Source organism: Gastrolobium bilobum, unplaced genomic scaffold (genome assembly GCF_033153095.1).
Source record: "Gastrolobium bilobum isolate Gb01-03AN ecotype WA unplaced genomic scaffold, APGP_CSIRO_Gbil_v1 utg9015, whole genome shotgun sequence".
Classification (NCBI taxonomy): Eukaryota; Viridiplantae; Streptophyta; class Magnoliopsida; order Fabales; family Fabaceae; genus Gastrolobium; species Gastrolobium bilobum.
The window spans coordinates 20,038-39,607 of NW_026897666.1; the positions used below are offsets into that span (position 1 = coordinate 20,038).

General features: G+C 33.5%; 2 protein-coding genes across 3 annotated transcripts; one reads left to right on the forward strand and one right to left on the reverse strand.

Annotated features, from left to right (window-relative positions):
* The first annotated feature begins 817 nt into the window (after positions 1-817).
* LOC133309135 (vacuolar cation/proton exchanger 5-like) lies at positions 818-8,141 on the forward strand. Its single transcript, XM_061509874.1, has 12 exons — positions 818-835; positions 1,318-1,572; positions 1,690-1,757; positions 2,273-2,301; positions 2,501-2,631; positions 2,782-3,021; positions 4,163-4,297; positions 5,081-5,197; positions 5,421-5,474; positions 6,767-6,883; positions 7,053-7,149; positions 8,101-8,141. The coding sequence occupies exons 1-12, from the start codon at positions 818-820 to the stop codon at positions 8,139-8,141; spliced, it is 1,302 nt and encodes a 433-aa protein (XP_061365858.1).
* A 1,378-nt stretch (positions 8,142-9,519) lies between these two features.
* Positions 9,520-17,570, reverse strand: LOC133309134 (protein EIN6 ENHANCER). 2 transcript variants are annotated; one of them, XM_061509872.1, is made up of 4 exons: positions 17,418-17,570; positions 15,711-15,894; positions 14,559-14,626; positions 9,520-9,825 (listed from the first exon to the last, which is right to left on the reverse strand). In XM_061509872.1, exons 2-4 carry the CDS (start codon positions 15,886-15,888, stop codon positions 9,694-9,696), a joined length of 378 nt encoding a protein of 125 aa, XP_061365856.1. In that variant the 5' UTR covers positions 15,889-15,894; positions 17,418-17,570; the 3' UTR covers positions 9,520-9,693. The 2 variants fall into 2 exon arrangements, with proteins under 2 accessions (XP_061365856.1, XP_061365857.1); XM_061509873.1 differs by lacking the exon at positions 17,418-17,570 and adding an exon at positions 16,680-17,031.
* Between the last annotated feature and the right edge of the window lie 2,000 nt (positions 17,571-19,570).

A 19,570-nucleotide genomic window follows, 5' to 3' on the forward strand; every position in this document is an offset into this window, starting at 1 on the left:
TTTCATCTCTATCTTTTGGCTTAGTTAGACTATCTACCAAGGTTAAATATAAAATTTCATTATAAAAGTAACAGTTTGTTCAGTTTTTTTTTTGTTTTCTTTCCTTTTATTTTTTGGTTATTCAATGGTGGCCATCTCAATGGTTAAAAGTGACTGTTTGAATCCCAATGTCAAAATTTCAATCCTTGGAGAAGTAATTTTGGAAAAACCTTTCGCCTTCACCGTACGCTGTTCACAACCATTGATGTTGTCACCAATTCACCATGTGACCGTATGGTGTCATTTTGCAAATGCATGCTAAGACTGCCTACTATATATAATATAGACCTTTTCTGAACCTTGCGCAGAAAGAGAGAGAGAGAGAGCTTCATAGCACAATCTGCTATAAACTTCAGTTAATCTGCATTTCAAGGATAAACTTAACTTAATCTACTACGTCTCCTTGATTGCTCACCAATATCATATATTTTTGGGAAAAATATTTATTCTTTTAAAGGACACAAGTTGTGTCATTCTAATTTTTAACATTATGTATTATGGGTAGTACATAGTTATAATATGAAAAGTTATTTTTTTTTCTTCTTTCATCAGGCACTTCAGCTGACATGGAGAGAGATTTTTTTTTTTTATATTATAACTATGTACTACTGGTAATACATAATGTTAAAAACTAAAATGACACAACTTGTGTCATTTAAAAGGACACACACTTGACCCTATATTTTTTAATGTTTTGATATTTACCTTTTTTCATGCAGGTACTAGTTTTGATTCATTTGGGAAACATTACCATAAGGACACAGAAAAAATTAAAACAATGAAGAGGCCTATGTCGGTATGTCCTCTTGTGTAACAATTCCTCAATTGCTCACATATATATCTGTTGAGATATATAAAAACCATTAATGTAGCCTCACCCAATAGCTTAAGCTTTTGGGTTGAATTGGTTCTTTACATGGTATCAGAGCCTCGGTGTACCGGGTTCGATTCTCGTCGCCCCCACTTTCTTTCTAGTGGAATTTCTTCCTTCGCACATGTAGATGGGCCTGTGCATTGTCCACCCTTCAAGTCCAGTGGGCTCTCGTGTGAGGGGGCGTATTGAGATATATAAAAACCATTAATGTAGCCTCACCCAATAGCTTAAGCTTTTGGGTTGAATTGGTTCTTTACATATCCATTCCATGTTCATGTTTGATTTTAATTTTTCTAATTCTGTATATATATACGCATGTTAAAACTTATTTATATCATTACACTTGGTACTTTTCTTTATATAATTAGTAATATCTTTATGTTAAGAAAGATTTGACTCTGCAGATGGGATCCTTAGAGGGAAGAACTGTGATAGAACTTGAAGAAGCCAGCCTACTTAATCCTTCTTCATTTCCTAGAAAAAATCTATCCTTTGAAGAGGATTCACCAATTGATCAGGACTGTGAGAAGTTCTCACAAGATGTAATCAGAAGTAAGGTGCTAAGTAGCATTAAAGTGGTAGTCCTCTCCACCAAGATAACCTTACTCATGCCTTTTGGCCCCATGGCAATTTTGGTAGACAAATTGTTTGATAGTCATGTAAGTTTCATTATTCATCTGCTTGTTACATGTTGATTACATTGTTAATCATGCAATTGATTAATGTATAATTGAATAATCCTGTGGATTTAGCTGACTTCTTCAAATGTGTCTCAGGGTTTGGTCTTTCTTTTCAGCTTATTAGGCATTATACCCTTGGCAGAGCGTTTAGGCTATACAACAGAGTAAGTTACTCTAAATTATTAAGTGAACTTTGAAAATAAAAGTTTAAAGATTAGGCTACACATAATGGTGTGACTAATGGACGTATACTGTGGAAACTGTTTGTACAAATTTAACTAAACATCTTAGTTGCAAATAAAACTTGGTGGTAACTGAACATGTATTACTAACTTTGTGTTCTTTATTTTTTGGTACAAAACTGTGTTCTTTTTGTTTATCTCATGAATGAGACATGCGGGAATAATTTTGCAATTAAGTTTTGCAACTGTTATCGAAACCTCTTACAAAAATCAGTCTATCCAATATCCATATATTAAGCTTTTATTTCTTGTCTTTCTTCTAATGAAGATGGTAGAAACGATTTGAGATTTGTTCATTTTTTTTCATGGTTACTTTGGCAAGCATGCTCTGAAATCAATGTATGTGATGCTTTGAAGAACATATTCAAATAGACTTTATTTGAAAGAGAGTTTAAGAATTTGATTATAAAGCAACTTTTGGCCTGCTTTCAATGCAGGCAACTAGCTTTCTTCACTGGACCTGCAGGTACATTTTGCTTTCCCTTCTTCAATTACAACATAATTTGTAAACTTTTTGTGATTGTGTTTCATGAAATTCATCCGCACTGCTATATGTATTCTTCTCTTAATAAATTCCTTCTGTCAATATTCTCTTCTTATTCTGATGTGTAGCAGAAGCCTTAGCAGCTTATTTTAATTACTTCATCTCCAATTTGACTTTGCAGTTGGTGGTCTTTTATATGCCACATTTGGAAATGCAACAGAGTTAATTATCTCAATTCACGCCCTCAAAAGTGGCTTAATTCGTCTTGTTCAACAATCACTACTAGGCTCAATTTTGTCGAACCTGTTGTTAGTGCTTGGATGTGCATTCTTTGCTGGTGGACTAGTGTTTTATAAGAGAGAACAAGTATTTAACCATGTATGATTTTGATTTATCAACAACATTTCCTTTTTTTTTTTTTTTATCTTTCATATACTTCATGACTTGGCTGTCACAATATAGCAGAAATTGACCTTCTGTAATCATCAGGCAGATGCTCCTGTGGATTTTGGATTACTATTGATGGCAGTAATGGGCCTGTTACTTCCAGCTGTCCTCCAAGCTACAAACACAGAATTAGAACATGAGAAATCTGAGTTAACTCTTTCAAGATTTACTAGTTGCATTATGCTTCTGGCTTATGCTTCCTATATAGTGTTTCAAGTGAAGAGTCAGAAGAATTTACAAGTCCCAGTTCATGAGGTTAGGCCTCAATGGTTGTTTTCTTTCTTTTACTAAACAGAACATATATATACACACACATCGGTAGATAGATGCTTTGGTAGAGGCAGATTTAACATAACTTATTTTTCTCTCAATGTGTTTATACAGGATTCAATATATTGTGTAACTCATTAATATTTGATAGTGGATAATGATAAAGAACCATTTCAACCTAAAAACTTGTTGTTAGAGATGGGCTTTCAATGGTTTATATTATATCTAACTTGTTAGAGAAATATAATATAAAAGTCATTGATGGGCCATCAGTTACAAGTTTAAGCTTTTAAGTGAGATGATTGTTTATCATGGTATCAAAACTTTTGTGAGTACTGGATCACGAATTCGATCCTCACCGCCCCACTTTCTAGAGAAATTTAGTTAGCACAAGGTAGAACAAAAAAAAATGTCATGTGCAATTCCAATCACACAAGAGCCCATTGAGCTTGAATGAGTTTGATCATCACGGCCCCACTTTCTAGTGGAATTCAGTCAGCACAAGGTAGAACCAAAAAAATGACATGTGCAATATCCACCTACTCGAGAGTCCATTGATTTTGAAGGGTGGATGATGCAGCAGCCCAGCCTACCATGTAAACAATCATTTCTCCTAACCTTTTAAGCTTGTAAGTGATGAACCTTCATTGATTTTTTGTAGGGTTCATTACTCGTCATGTCACATGACATAAAGTTAAATCATGTCATCCCAAAACTATGTCGTTTTGGAAGTTAAGGAAATTAATGAAGGGTGTTTTAGTATTTTTTTTTTGCTTATTTATTATATGAATTTTACCAAAACACCCTTCATTAATTCCCCTAACTCTCAAAACGATGTAGTTTTGGATGACATTACATAACTTTATGTCATGTGACATGACAAAAGATAAACCCTTTTATATTATATCTAATGATAATATCAATGTTGGTTTGAACATTTTACAAATATAAATCCTATGCTATGATGCAAAGATTTCTACCATACATTTAATCTTCCAATTTAGTATCTCAACATTGGGAAACATTTAAAATCAAAATATTATGCAATTAATGATCCACGTATAGTGAACTCTGAGGTTTGACATAATATTTGACTTAATTTATAACTGTGACTAATGATTTTTAGGATACGGGTCTCAATGAAGAGACTTCAGATGATGCAGAAGCTCCTGAGATTTCTATGAGGGAATCAATGATATGGCTGTCAATCTTAACAGGAGGTATATCGGTCCTGTCAGAATACTTGGTTAACACTATAGAGGTAAATTAAATTCTTAGAAATTTTATGTCCTCTCTTTCATTGTCACCTTATTATAGGGCCCAGAGAGTAGTTAGTTAGTTAGTTATAATTGTTATGTTTGGGCAGTTAAATTTATTATAGATAGGAAATTAGCTTAAATGGTAGGAGATGGTAGAAGAGGAGGCATTCAGAATTGTAATCATTTGGGAATTGAGTATTAGTGCTGTTTGTAGAAAGGGAAAACCATTTATGAAGGATAAATCCTTGGAAAGAGAATTCTCTACTTTGGTCTTAGTTGTAATTCAGTAAAACATTAGGGAAGGAAGTATTCTTTCTCTTTTCCCTTTTCTTTTCTTTCTCATATATCTCTCTGGAAACTAAGAATCATTTTCTTGCCTTTTAACACCTTATTCATTTCCTTGACTTATAAAGCAATCGAAATATATTTGTCGTAATGGAAAATCTACCTTTTATCTTGTTTGATTTCTTTTTGTTTTTCTCTTTTTGTTTTCATATTTTTTTTGGGGTAACATGTTTTCATTTTTTACTTAGTACTAACATAGGATGACCTATGTTGAAATGGGTTATTAATAGTTTCCGTCAGTCATTTACCTATTATTTTATGATTTGCAAATTCCAAATGTTCTTTTACATTGGAAAGTTTAAGTTCTTATGAATTATATTTCCTTTTGGATTTCATTAGTGCTTAGTACTAGCATATTCATAGTTTACCTTTTTTTTTTCTTCCCATTATTGGTAATCTTATGGCCTGAGCTATACTTGTAGCATATGCAATATTTTCAGGGGGCATCGAAAGAGTTTAAAATGCCTGTGGCATTTCTTAGTGTTATTCTTCTCCCTGTAGTTGGGAATGCTGCAGAACATGTTGGAGCAATCGTGTTTGCTGTCAAAGACAAACTCGTGAGTATTAATTAACCCTAACCAGTAATGATGTGATTTTAACATATATGAACAGTTTATGCATAAATATAAGAGAGTTCTACGTTCTCTTTCCTTAAAATTGCACACATTAAGATAAAATGTGATAAATTTAATTCGTATGAGGAAAACAAAATAATTTGAATAATAAATGAAGATGAATATGATTTCCTCTACATCTGACCTGGCTCTGTCATTCATATAGGACATATCTATGGGAGTAGCTGTAGGGTCTTCAATACAAATATCAATGTTCGTGGTAAGCTTTTCTCTTTTAATGAAAGTTTAAAGAATAATATTATATTTCCCTAGCTATATTTTAGTGAGTTAGATACAAATATAAAGCATATGCAACTACCTTAAGACGAGAGGTTGCTGGTTAATGAATTTGTACCTTTATTAAAAATTATTATCCATCTTGAAAAGAGAGAGAGAGAGAGACACAGAGAGAAAGAGAAAGAAACACCTTTACATTTGATTTTGAAGTTGTTGGGATCAAAATGAAATTTTATTACACGTGGAAACAAGTGACACATGACAATATTAAAATTGCCAGGAGATGTCAAAGCAACAAAGGTAAAGGTAAAAGTGAGTGCAATACTGAAGTTGTCTTCATTACGGGAAGAAGATTTGCCTTAACAGCTATAAAAGAACAATCAATAAAAGATAACATTTTGATAATACGGAGGCTACCATGACCTGATAGAAGCAAATGTCATCACAAAAGTTTAAGAGTAGTGATGTTGTCAACGATAATACTGAAGATACTAGTTGGTTGACCTAGTAGCAACCATGTCAACAAGGAAGTTGTTGGGGAATCCAAGTGTGAGTGAGTGAAATCTCACATAGGTTAAGAATGGATTGAGTGAGCGCAATATAACTAAAAGGACTCATGCATCTAATGCCTTAAGGTTTTGGGTTGATTGTGGTGGCTAACACCACACTTAATGTCGTTATTCACTTAACCATGGATGGCGGTCTCTCCTCGCCATGAACTCCCCCTGTCGGCCCAACAAGTGATATCAAAGCCAATGATTTTATATTATATCTCTAGTGGGAAGCGGTGAGGATCAAACTCGTGACTCCATAGCTCTGATACCATGATAAACAACCATCTCCTCTAACACACCCTCTCACAAGGACCCTAAAAGCAAAAGTATTGTGAAAGAACAAATATAAACGTTATTTTAAACTTATAAATTACTTAGAAGAATGGAGATGATAAGAATTAAACTTTTAACTTCGTTAAGGAAACTCTAATATCATCACTCACTATATTTGGGCTGTTTTACATGTAAAGAACCAATATGACTCACATTAAAGTTGAAATGCGTGATTACAGAATTTGTATGTGGATCCTTAAATTTCTCTTGAACTTTAAGACCACTAAGTAAAATGTATTTTAAACCAAAGGCACTTAGACATTGAGAATATATATTTTCTTGGCCAAACCACAATCCTTCATGTCAATAAACATTCTAAATGATCAGAACGAAGTATTTTAAGAAACATAGATTTTAATTTGAGTAACATTGAAGATTGATTTTACAGATTCCTTTTTGTGTGGTTGTTGGATGGATGATTGAGTGCCCTATGGACTTGAATTTTCAACCTTTCGAGACAACTTCCCTTTTCATGACTGTTATCATAGTTGCCTTCATGTTGCACGTAAGTCAATTACTATGCCAATATCTTTCTTCCCTTCCAACCCTCGATTTGTTGAATATCTATGAATGAGAATATTGTACTAATTTATCGTTTTTATAGTGATTTATTATGTGAACTACCTACATCTGCATGGACTTGATCTTTACTTGAACTTCGTTTCAACATGTAGAATGGAACTTCGAACTACTTCAAAGGAATAATGCTCATTCTTTGCTATTTGATAGTTTCTGCAAGTTTTTTTGTACATACTGATCCTATATCAGTTGGTAAGTTATGAACCCCCTTCATCCATCTCAGATAGAACATTCAGTTCAATACTGTTTCAATTTTACTTGATTGTTGGAATTTATATACCAGCAGGGATTAGTTTCACTCATGGGAAACTAAAAGTCTTATTGTGTGTCAACAAATATATAATTTTTCTTGAATATATTTTATTTGACTTTTTTTTTTTTCCTGCTGCGCACCATCAATTCTAAGGCTAAAAAGTTCGGAGTTCCACTACTATAATTTGAAACATTCATCCACTTGCACTTTAATTTCTTAATTATCTTGGATTTACCTCTAAATAAGAATAAAAACAGGTTAAGTTGGACAAGGTTTTCTTTTTACATAAGCCATGTCTGTTTTTGTAAAATATTGACATTAACTAGACCTGTTAATTTGCATTTATTTATTAAAATATGTCTCTCTATATGTAAAAGTAGAAGTTAGCTTGACATTAAGGTCTGTATTTTGTTATTTTTTTTTTACTTTTTGTTTGTACCAAGTATTGCACCCGAGCTTTGGTGGTTAAAGACCAAGCCTATGGGCTCAAGTGTTCGTTAAGTTCTGTATTACCTAGATGAGGAAATGATATTACAAATTAAGAGGTTAAGTCTGTTTTTTTTTTTTTTTTTTTCATATATTCATGGATTTGTCGATCATCTAATTAATCTAATTTGAGTGCTGTAAGACCCACTATAGGGGCCAATATCTCTTAAACCAATGATTATCAATTAAGAGGTTAAGTTGATATGGCTATACTCAAACATATTTTGCCCAATGGAGCTTCTGACTCTATACCCCTAAAGTTATTATTTCATTTTTTTAATTCTCAACGGGATTTCCATTCGGGTCTCCAGTTTTTTTCTTTCTTTTACATAGATTTTTAATTTGTTCACATTTTTTCTACCATTTATTTATTTTATATTATTTTTTTATGAGGGTACATACAGGTTCTGTTGTACCACTTCTAAAATTGGAAGTCGCAACTTGACTAGCTTGTTTTTATGGAGGAAAAAAGAAACAAAAAAACAAAAACATTCATATTTTAGTACTGTACCGATGAGATCTATAAGCCCACTATGTTTCCGATGGGGATAAGTCAATTATGGATAATACCCTTAGCACTGATATAGACCAGGCCAAGAAGTATAAAGCCAAGTGTAAGCAGTGAATAGATAATAAGCAAAAGGATGATATGACTCAAGTAAATGGGCAATATAACGATACATAAGATACCTGTAAGGTGTGCCCATGGGGGCTATTTATAGGGGAAACGGTGTGGGTTGGTGAGAGGGAGGTCAACTCTCCTTGGGATTTACTCCCATGATGCAGTGTTAGGCGTGCTGGCGCTGTCATTGTGGCAGTGCTGCGCCCTCTGTATTCTGGCGATGTCAGCACCGGGCAAAGGGAGAGTTTCCCTTTGCGGTGTCTTACGTAGTCGCCTTCGATGGTTAGCGTTCCAAGGTGGGACATTTTGGTGTATGCCTTGGACCTGCCGCTACATTGGGGGTTGAGAAGGTCCATGTCAGCCCTTAGGGCTGACGCGGGGTCACACCCGATATTGGGCCTGGATAGTTGGGCCACTTTAGTACTTGGGTCATCCGGAACAAGTACTTTGTTTCAGTCATTTTAAATATTTTTCCCTCATATTGAAAGCGTTTGCAATGCATGCTTAAGACAATTTGCAAAAAATTGTAATTGGTTCTCTGTTCATTTCATCATAGAGAACCTAATAGAATACTGTCGACATAAGTTTCTGCATAAAATGAGAGTAAGCGTGGGCGAAAGGATTAGAAAACACACATACAACACGACTAGTATTACTAAGGGACACTGAACCAGCTAAATCAAAACATAATGTATAATAAACCAAATAAAACATGTCTTTCGAATTTCTCCTATTGAAAATATTCAAAATACGGCTTGGAGGGAGAGAGATACAAAATTACAAACTACAATATGGGGTCAAAAAGCCAAAATAAATTATCTTTTATTGCAGAGTGAGGAACGACTCGAAGCAGAATTTTGTTATGGAGGATTTATGCTGCTCCTAAGGAGTTTCCTACCAACTGATGTGACATACAGTGATGAGTTTGCGATAAATTTGACATATGGCTAATTCAGTTTGATAATTGATTAAAAATATGTTAATGTTAATGAGTTAATCTATCCCATGGAAGCAGAGTAGTGTGACCATTTTATTTTTATTAAAATGATGGATAACCAAACCATAAAGTGTCAAACTAGAATTTGGCCTAGTCAAATGACGTTAACTGAATTTCTCGCTATATAGAATGAGGTTTTTTCTTTTGCACATACAAAACATTTATTAGTAATTGGCAATGTTATTTATCAATATAAATATCGCAATTAACTAATTAACAGACAAGACCAAGTTGGCGACAGAGTAATATTACACAAGTTAATAATGTCCTACGAGTAAACATATTTCATATCCTCAAATATTTAATTCACAAGCATTGAAAAGAGAAAACATGAAGGAATAAGAATAAGGTGTCTCGGAAGTCAGGGAACTGACAAGACTACTTAAGAACCACTGCTGCATTCCTTAGAGCTAGGTATCTTTGAACATACTCATTAGGAAGCGATCTGACGATCTTGAAAACATCAGCATTTGCATAACGGAGATTAGTCCTAGGATCATAGTAAGGTGCCTGCAGGGTAAACATCAATTAATTCCCAAGTACAAGTGCTAATGACACCGTATACTTAATAATAAGAATAAGAATAAGAATAATAATAATCACCACCATAATCATCATTCAACATCAACATCAATATTGCCTTTAGCCCAAATCGCGATTGGGGCCAACAGCACTAGGGCTGTGCATGGGTCAGGTCGGGTCAGGTTTTTATCCGACTCGACTTAACTTGTTTTTTATAGGTCAGGTATTTTGACCTGACCCGCTTTAATTTGATCCAAGTCAGGTCTGACTTGGATTGGATTTTGTTGAACTAGTTCAGAACCAGTTTGGATCTGACCTGACTTGGTTTCTGAAGTAGGTCTGACTTGGTTTCTGAAGTGGGTCTGACTTGGTTTCTGAACTGGGTCAAATCTGAACTGACCCGTTTTTGACTTGGTTTTCTCACAAAATTTTGTTGAAATTTTTACGTTGCAAAAGACGAAAATTTTGTCACAAAATTATTTTTTCGTCGAAATTTGTACAAAAAAAAATTTTCTATTGAAATTTAGTTTCCGTCAACAGTTTTGACGAAAATGATTTCTTCCATCAAATGTTTTAAACGAAAAAAGAATTTTGTCAAAAAATTTGACGGAATGTTTTTCGTTCAAAATTTCGATGGGAATGTGTTCTGACGGAAATTATTTCGAGGAAAATGTTCCATTTGAAACTTTCGACGAAATTTAAATTCTCTAAAGAATTTTGACAGAATATTTTTTTCATCAAAATGTTTTTTTTGTCAAAAAAATTTACGGAATTTTTTAATAGAAATGTTTTTCGTTGAAAATTTTGATGGAAATTTTTTATCAAAAAACTTGACGAAAATATTTAGTTGAAAATTTTCGATGGAAATGTGTTTCGCTAAAAATTTCGACGAAAATTTTTTTTGTCAAAAAATTTAACGAAAATTTTTTCGTAGAAAACTTTCGCCGAAATTTGAAATCTGTAAAGAATTTTGATGAAATTATTTGCCGTCGAAATTTTTTGCCGTCAAAATTTTTTGATGACGAAAATGTTTCCGTCGAAAACTTTCGCCAAAATTTGAAATCTGTAAAGAATTTTGATGAAATTTTTTGCCGTCAAAATTTTTTGATGACGAAAATATTTCCGTCGAAAACTTTCGCCGAAATTTGAAATCTGTAAAGAATTTTGATGAAATTTTTTGTCGTCGATATTTTTTGCCGTCAAAATTTTTTGATGACGAAAATGTTTCCTTCAAAAACTTTCGCCAAAATTTGAAATCTGTAAAGAATTTTGATGAAATTTTTTGATGGAAATGTGTTTCGTCGAAATTTTCAATGGAAATTGTTTTGAAGAAAATGTTTCATTTGAAACTTTCGACGAAATTTAGATTCTCTAAAGAATTTAGACAAAATATTTTTTCTATCAAAATTTCTTATCGAAATATTTTTTGACAAAAAATTTTACGAATTTTTTTTACAGAAATGTGTTCCGTTGAAAATTTTGATGGATATATTCTTTATCAAAAAACTTGACGAAAATATTTAGTTGAAAATTTTTGATAGAAATGTGTTTCCCTAAAAATTTTGACGAAATTTTTTTTGTCAAAAAGTTTAACGAAAATGTTTCCGTCGAAAACTTTCGCCGAAATTTGAAATCTGTAAAGATTTTGATGAAATTTTTTTCTGTCAAAGAATTTCGATGAAAATGTGTTTCGTCGAAAATTTTTATGAATATAGTTTTTTGTAAAATATATTAACGAAATTTAGATTCCGTAAAAAAATTTGACAAAAAAAATATTCCGTCAAATTTTTTTATCGATATGTTTTTAGTCACAAATTTTGATGAAAATATTTTTCGTCAAAAATTTTTGCGAAAATTTTTATGGAAATATTTTCCAAAAAAAATTTTTGACGTAATTGTTTTAGGTTAAAACTTTTCTTTTAATGTAATTGTGATTTTTTTTTCACATAATGGGTATGAGTCAAGTTTTGGGTCAGTGGGTCAATATTAAAACGAGTCAGGTCTAAAACTGACCCAAATAAAAGTGGGTCAGTATTTAAACCAGTTCAAAAAATATGGGTATTTATGGGTCGGGTCAAAGTCGGATCAAGGGCAGGACAAGTGAACCAGTTTTTTTGCACACTCCTAAACAGCATCATCATCATCATTCTCATAATTAATTAATTAATTAAACAGAGGTATGTACACATTCCACACCGAGCAACATTAACTAGGGGTGGCAATACAGGTATTGACCCGCGGGTTGACCCGTGACCCGACCCGCCAAATCACGTGTCGTGTCAACCCGCGGGTCAGGGCGGGTCGTGTCAGGGTTGTGTAAATGTGACCCGTTTTTTTTCGTGTCGGGTCACGTGTCAACCCGCGGGTTCGCGTGTCAACCCGCACAGTGTCATTTTTTATTTTTTTATTAAATATTTTATTATATTATTATTTTTATTCATTTATATATTGATATATATAGTCATTGTTTAGTATCGAAAAGAATAGAAGAAACTAAAAATCTCAAAAAACAGAAGCTAATCTTTTTTATTTTTATTTTTATTTTTATTTTTTATTGTTTTTAATTTATTTATTTTTCAAAAAATCCCACTTTTTTTTTAAATTTTAAATTTTGCGGGTCGTGTCGTGTCGACCCGTAACCCGCAACGGGTTGTGTCAGGGTTTGTGTTTTGTGACCCGTTTACAAAACGGGTCGTGTCAAATAATGTACGGGTCAAAAACGTGTCGTGCCGTGTCGCGTCGGGTTGACCCGTATTGCCACCCCTAACATTAACCCATAAATAATTTTTGTTGTCTGATTCATTGTAGTGAAATTGTGATCTTATCCCATGGAGCCTGCAAGTTTCATGTCCTGCATGATCCCGTTCACACAATGGATCAGTTAGACATCAGATCTTGCTGGGATCACCAGAAAGTGTCATAAAAAAGTGGGATTTGCATGAGCTAGGCTGAGCTGGGCGACCTAGAATCAATCGCACGGGTACTCAACACAGCATGTCAAACTGGGGACTTGCTTAACTTAAGAACGAGAAAGAGGAATCTTATATAAATACCATGGAGCAAGGATTGGTCCAATTCATGGGGATTATGTGAATTTTTCATTCCAAAAAGAAAATATTCAAAACAACTGAGATTTTTTCAGAGATTGAAAGCAGTTACTAATTCAAGATATAACATTTACAGAATGGAAACTTCTGTTCAACCTTTATCAAACTCGACCCAAAACACAAAGCCAACCTCTCTCAAGTTGCTAGTTCATGATTTTGTATTTTAGATAAGATCTTACATTCTGTGTTATGATTACACAATTTACCATACTTCATCCCCTTCTGATTTTAGAGAGAACCTCAATTTTGACTACTACCATTATATGTTCCTGTTTTAACATGTAATCCAATTGACAAGATTAAGCTATATTTAAGTTAAGCCTACAAAGTAACAAGCTTCTCAAAACGACAGCCATCAGATTGTCATCTAAACAAACCAGGGCCAAGCTTAACAACTATGAAGAAATCAATTCAAAGCAGTACGACTCAATAAGATATAACAGATATTATTCAGTTTGTCACATGATCTGAATCTAGTATTTGTTGTTCAATTCATTTGCAGTATCCTGTCTTTGGATTAATTATTAAGAAAGAGGAAATAAACGATGTAGTATACAAATACTTCACGCTATCCATCCATTTCCAACTGTAATGATTCTTAATTTCTGACGTGTATCAAGTATCAACTAAGATGTAAGACCTAAACCTCAACCAGACATGTACTTCTAAATTAGGGCAAGCTGAATGTATTCCAGTTCCAAATTCTGATGAGATATACAATCAATCATGTCTTAAATTTTCCTTACTTTCTAAACTAAGAATGCCCTAATCAAATAGGCACTAAATACTCAGATCATAGGAAATAGAACATAACACACTAACACATACTCAAACAATTTAACAATCTTAGTGATATGTGTAGATTGTCAGAATAGAATATAAAGGAGCTTTATCCAGAAAAAAACAACACCCTGCGCAGACAGTGAATTGATTATTCAATGGCTAAGAAATAGAGATGCAACTGCAGAAGATAAAAACTCCATGGTCATCTAAAGTAAACATTTCAGACATTCAAGCACAATATGTCCTATTGTTCACTAGATATCTGGGGTTGGGTAAAATGAATAACTGTGAGAGTTAGGTACTGTATTCAAAGTTCTGGGCAGGAAAATAGGAAAATAAACAATGCGTATAGCCACCAAAAATTATTATTGTTGCACCAAGGAATTGTAGAAAAAGGTTACTTTGAGTAGTCTTACAAGCATCCTAAGATGAAAATTAATAGTTCTTGGCACAAAACTTTGAGAAGACAAAGCAAGCAAAATTTTTAATGTAAGTAAAAGATAAAATCACAAAAAATTGAATGTTAGCATGAAAGCAAGATTTGCATGATTTTTAAGATTCAAATGCTATCAACACAGATTCAATAAGATGTTAAATTACGAATAAAGACAATAAATAGATAGAACAAGCTTAGTTTTACAATTTCCTTAAAAATGGGTGAGATGAGAATAGCTTTTAAATAAAAATTTCACAAACTTCTTCCACAAATGCAAAGCATTTCTGTCCTTCTAAACCAGAACTCTTCTATTCCAAACAGACGTAATGGGCTACTAATAATAATCATATCCAGAGAAACACCACTGAACAAGAATAATGAAGACCACTACATACCTCAAAGCCTGTAATATCACAAATTCTCTTGCAGGGATGCATAGAGGGGGGTGACTCAATGTTGACATCTGCAAGACAATCAAATAAAAAAATAAAAAAATAAAAATTCTTTGACATGGATGGAACATATATGACATAACAAGTAAATGAAACAAATAATTGGAATTGGAATATAGGAAGGAAGTAGTCTCCAGCACTGAGGTTAAACAATTAAAATTCTTTCATTTGTTTGTTTTATTATCTATATAAAAGAAGAAATATTATTAGAGAGAAAAAAGTATAATTAAAGGGAGAGATCATATCCTCTAAAAGAGAAAAAAAAAAATTAAAAAACTGAGAAAGTAAAGAAGCTTATGGTAGCATCTTGTAGATGAGTTAGAATGGAACAAAAACTATCACATGGTATCTGTTCTATGTTTGGCGTATTCTAAAAATAGAACAGAACTGGATATAATATTAAAAAGTAATACTTTTAGGTTCCACTAAAAAAGGTGGAATCAAGTTGAACACAACATAACAAAAAAGTTCCATTTCGTTCCATTCTGTTCTGTTGATGCCCAAACACCACCTATAAGTGCAATAAGGCCACTCATTCTCTCTACGTGTTGGAGATAGACTGTCCTAAAAACATTCATGAGCAAAGAACCAAAGAGAAACCATAAAAATAATCCTATCACACAACAGATGTAGGGGCAAAGATGTGCCCTAGAAAACTCAGGCATTCTACTCCAATTAAATTCCTCATAGCCAGCCTCTTTATCCTTACCACAACCATAAAAAAAATCTCCAACATTATCTCTTTCAAATTTATGCCCAAAATGGAAAACTACATAATTTTTCTATTGTTTTTTTATTACATAAAACCCAAGATAAGAAGTGTTTCACCTCAAGTTCACCAAATAATGCAATTGTTTCCAAACAACCCACCAATCTTCTACACAGTTCAAATTTCAAAGAAACACAAATTACCAGTTTATTTTCTATATAAAAAGAACTAGAGTATATACAGGAATTGCTTTGATTAAAAAAAAAAAACAGCAGTTATATGAATTTCCTAACAAAATAGCAAACCCATACAAAATTTATTAAGGAAAGGAGGGTTAGGCACAAGATTAAAAAGCGGATAAATAGACAATGGCTGCGATAGCTCACAATTGGGTTCATCAGGAGGGTAATTCTGGTAATTCTCAGCTTGAATAATCTGCTTAAGATGTTTCCAGTGCCTGCCTCTGGCTTGGCCTTTAGGATATTTCTCATACATTTGAATTCTCTTAAAACTGAGGTAGCTTGGCAACACTAGCTCTGCCTCCACTACCTCTGCCTCCATCATCTTATCCTTAATTAACACGACAGAAAAAATTATTTTCAGGAATTGATTTATGTTAGAGATATAGAATAATCACATAGGATCAAATAAACCAAATATCATAAGATACTAAAAGCAAAACACCCTCTGTGTTACTAGAGTTGGTGATGAAGGCAAACCCACCACTAACTCAACAAAAATAGGATGGGGGCATGGGGCAAGTTGGCCCTCTTTTCAAAAATGGGTAGAAAAAACCAACTTGTCCCTTTTGTGGTAACTAAAAAAAGTAGAGACTTTTTGCTTATGATGAGTGTGTTGTGTGGTAGAGGATAACAATATACTGCTATGTGCATTAAGTTTTATTCAGATCTCAAAAGACATGCTCATGGTTGGCTTTTACTTTCTTCTATTGATTCTCCAAAATAAGACATTCATCCATGTTTGCTCTGTGAAGCACAATAAACCGAAGTTGAAGAAGGTGTAAGCTGTCCTATTACGTGTTCTTGAATGCTACTCTCAAACTGAAGAGTTGAAAATGTGTTGGGTAGGACTCTAGACTCTCTACACGTAAAAAAGGTTGGTTGTTTAGGAGTCAACATTTGACATGGTTGGTTGATCATCTGGTTCATCTTGTATGCATAAGAGTCCAATATGTGCGCACACCTAACAAATTGATTTGCATTGCGAATTTCACACAGAGATAAGTTCATTAAATCCAGTCTTTAGGCCTGATAAGAAATTATTAGTAGGAACAGAATCACCGAATAAACAATTTAAAGGAGAAAAGAATACTGAGTGCAATGGACAAAACGTACATAACCCAAAAGGGTTGAATTAGACTGAACTGAGATGCTCGTGGGCAGCTTTATCTTCACCAAGACTCTAGCCTAAAGTGTAATTCACATGGATTTGAAAACCAGCAACATTCTTCTAGATGGGGAGATGCAACCCAAAAATTGCAGACTTTGGATTTGCAAGAATATTTGGAAGCAAAGAGACTGAGGCAAGCACCAAGACTGTAGTGGGCAATTTGAAAGTTCGATGTTTCAATGTAAAACGGAGATAAATTATGACATGTTCCATCCCCATAAAGTAGTAGTGGGAAAAAAAAATTCTGCGAGTGAAAAAATCTGAGGGATGCGAAATTCAGGTGCACACAACATAGAGGCTAAGACAACTTGATGTTCAGTTAAGTACCTAGTAGACTCTCTCTCTCTCTCTCTCTCTCTCTCTCTCTCTCTCTCTCTCTCTCGTGCGTTTAAAGGAATAATACGCCTAAATTGAAGAACAGGATTCTACATTTTCACTTCATTTTATTCCCTTTTCACTTTTCTGAACCATTTAACGGAAAGTTAGTAGCTTTTTATGTGTTATGGTAACATTATTAATCCCTCAACTCAGTTTATTGAGAAATTCACACATGCGAGTGATAAGGATTGAAGAATAGTAAGGATCACAAAAGAGAATGAAATGATCTATATTTAAAATGAGAACAGATTATTGTGATTCAGTAATCAAAAACTCTAAAGAGAAGCATTAAGCATCAGAAATACCTCAAGGTATGCGATGTGTTCGTGTGCTAAAAAGAAGGGAATGCGATTCTGCTGCAAATGGGACAGGGAAGGGGGAATAATTGGGAGATCAATAGGGTAAGGGAAATAAAAAATATAAACCCAACAACCCCTAACTCAAAAGCCAAGCTTCAACGCCAAGGGCAGCTCAGTTGGCAGCTGAGCTCTCAAGGGATTGCTTGGTGCAGAGATTAAACTCTGCCTCAAAGTAGTTTTTTGGATAATTTTTGGGGTCAGAGGATAAGTCAAAAATCGTCAGTTGGGGAATTAGTCTCGTTCTTTCTCCGTTTGCGAAACTTAGTGTACCCACTGTTACAATGAGGGGCTAGCCCAAATGGGCCGAGTGCATGCCCGAAGAAAGTTGAATGGGGATTACAATGAGCTAGCCCAAATGGACCGAGGGCATTTTGCGAAGCTTAGTGTACCCACTGTTACAATGAGGGGCTAGCCCAAATAGGCCGAGGGCATGCCCGGAGAAAGTTGAATGGGGATACCTAATGGGCAATGTAAAAAAAAAAAAAGCCAAGCTTCACATAAGGATGGCGCTAATCTCTTTTAATAAATCTTAATAAGACCATATGAGATTTTAATATCCAAAAAAAAAAAAAATTCTATCTTCGGAGAATAGTTACTCCCCTTTCACTACAGAACATTCTTCCTTAAGGCAATCACATTTTTCACACGGTACTATACAAAAAAAATTGGGAAAACTATTTGTAATTTTAAATGGAGTAACTTATATTCTTTTAATTTTTTACTCTATATATTTCTGATAATAAAGGCTCGTTTGGATGAGTATTTTTTCTCCAAAAATTACTCTCTTTTTTCTTGAAAAAAAGCATTTCTCATTTTTAATGCGTTTGGTTGTTGCTTTTAAAAAAAAAAACAGAAGTCACAAAAAAAGTCAAAAATTTACTTTTTTCATAAGCTAAAAATTTCAACTTCTAAAAAAAGCAAAAGTTAAAAGTCAAATATTTTTTTCAAAAACTAAATATTTTTATAAAAATATAAATAGCTTTAACTTTTGTAAATAACACTTCTAAATCAAGGAAGAGATAAAAATTACTTTTTGGAGAAGACGAAACAAACGGGCTCTAAATAGTTATAATATGAAAGTTTTTTTTTTTTTTCTCTTTCCTCAACAGATGTGGAAAATGAAAAAAATGTAACTTTTCATGTTATAACTCTTTATTATTAAGAGTACATAAAGTAAAAAACTAAACGAACACAACTTACATAGTTTAAAATGACTCACACTGAACCCAAAAAAATTTCTCCCATTCATCTCTTTGTCTCTCTCCTATTATTTGAGTATGCAAGAAGTTAAGTTTTTTATTTCCAATAACTAGAGAAAAATTTAACCATTTTATCTTCATATAGAGAAAAGTTTTGGTGCATTGGGATCATAGAAACTCGGTAGTCATTTTATTAAAATGAAAAATATTTTAAAATTTAAAGGGAAATATAAAAATAAAAAAAAAGTATGGCTAAAAAGGGGGGAAATCTCTTTTTAACAGAAAAAAACCCGAGTTTTGTTAGTCCCAATACACCAAAACTTTTCTCCTTCGTATAGTACAAAAAGAAATTACGATTTATATTTTATATGAGATTAATAATTGAATTATTTTTCATAATTTACCCGTAAAAAATAATGACATAAACAAGTTTAACTGGAAATTAAGATTAATATTTTATATGAGATTAATAATCTGAAAATATTGTTGCTTAGAGGATAAGAGCTTATCATCCTTGGTTATTGAGATTTAAGATATGATTTGATCTTTAAAAACGTCTGCATCCCTTGCTTGCTGGTGCATTATCATTTTGTAACTAACTTTTGAATTTTGAATTGCTCTCTCGTCCTCGCTGTATTGTCGTCCTGATTGCTATATCATTACTTCACTTGTGGAACAGTGACCTTTGTGTCACTGTTCCAAGACAAATTTACTTAAATGCCACACCAAAAAACAATTTTACCAAACTGCCACGAGGGCAAGTTCGCCCAGAGCAGTAGCGAACTTGGTATGCTGATGTGTCAGCTTCCTGGTGGTGTCAGAGTTCGCTTCTGACACAGGCAACCTCTGCTGCATGCAAGCCACGTGGCCTGGCAGGTGAGGCATTAATTTCAACCGAGG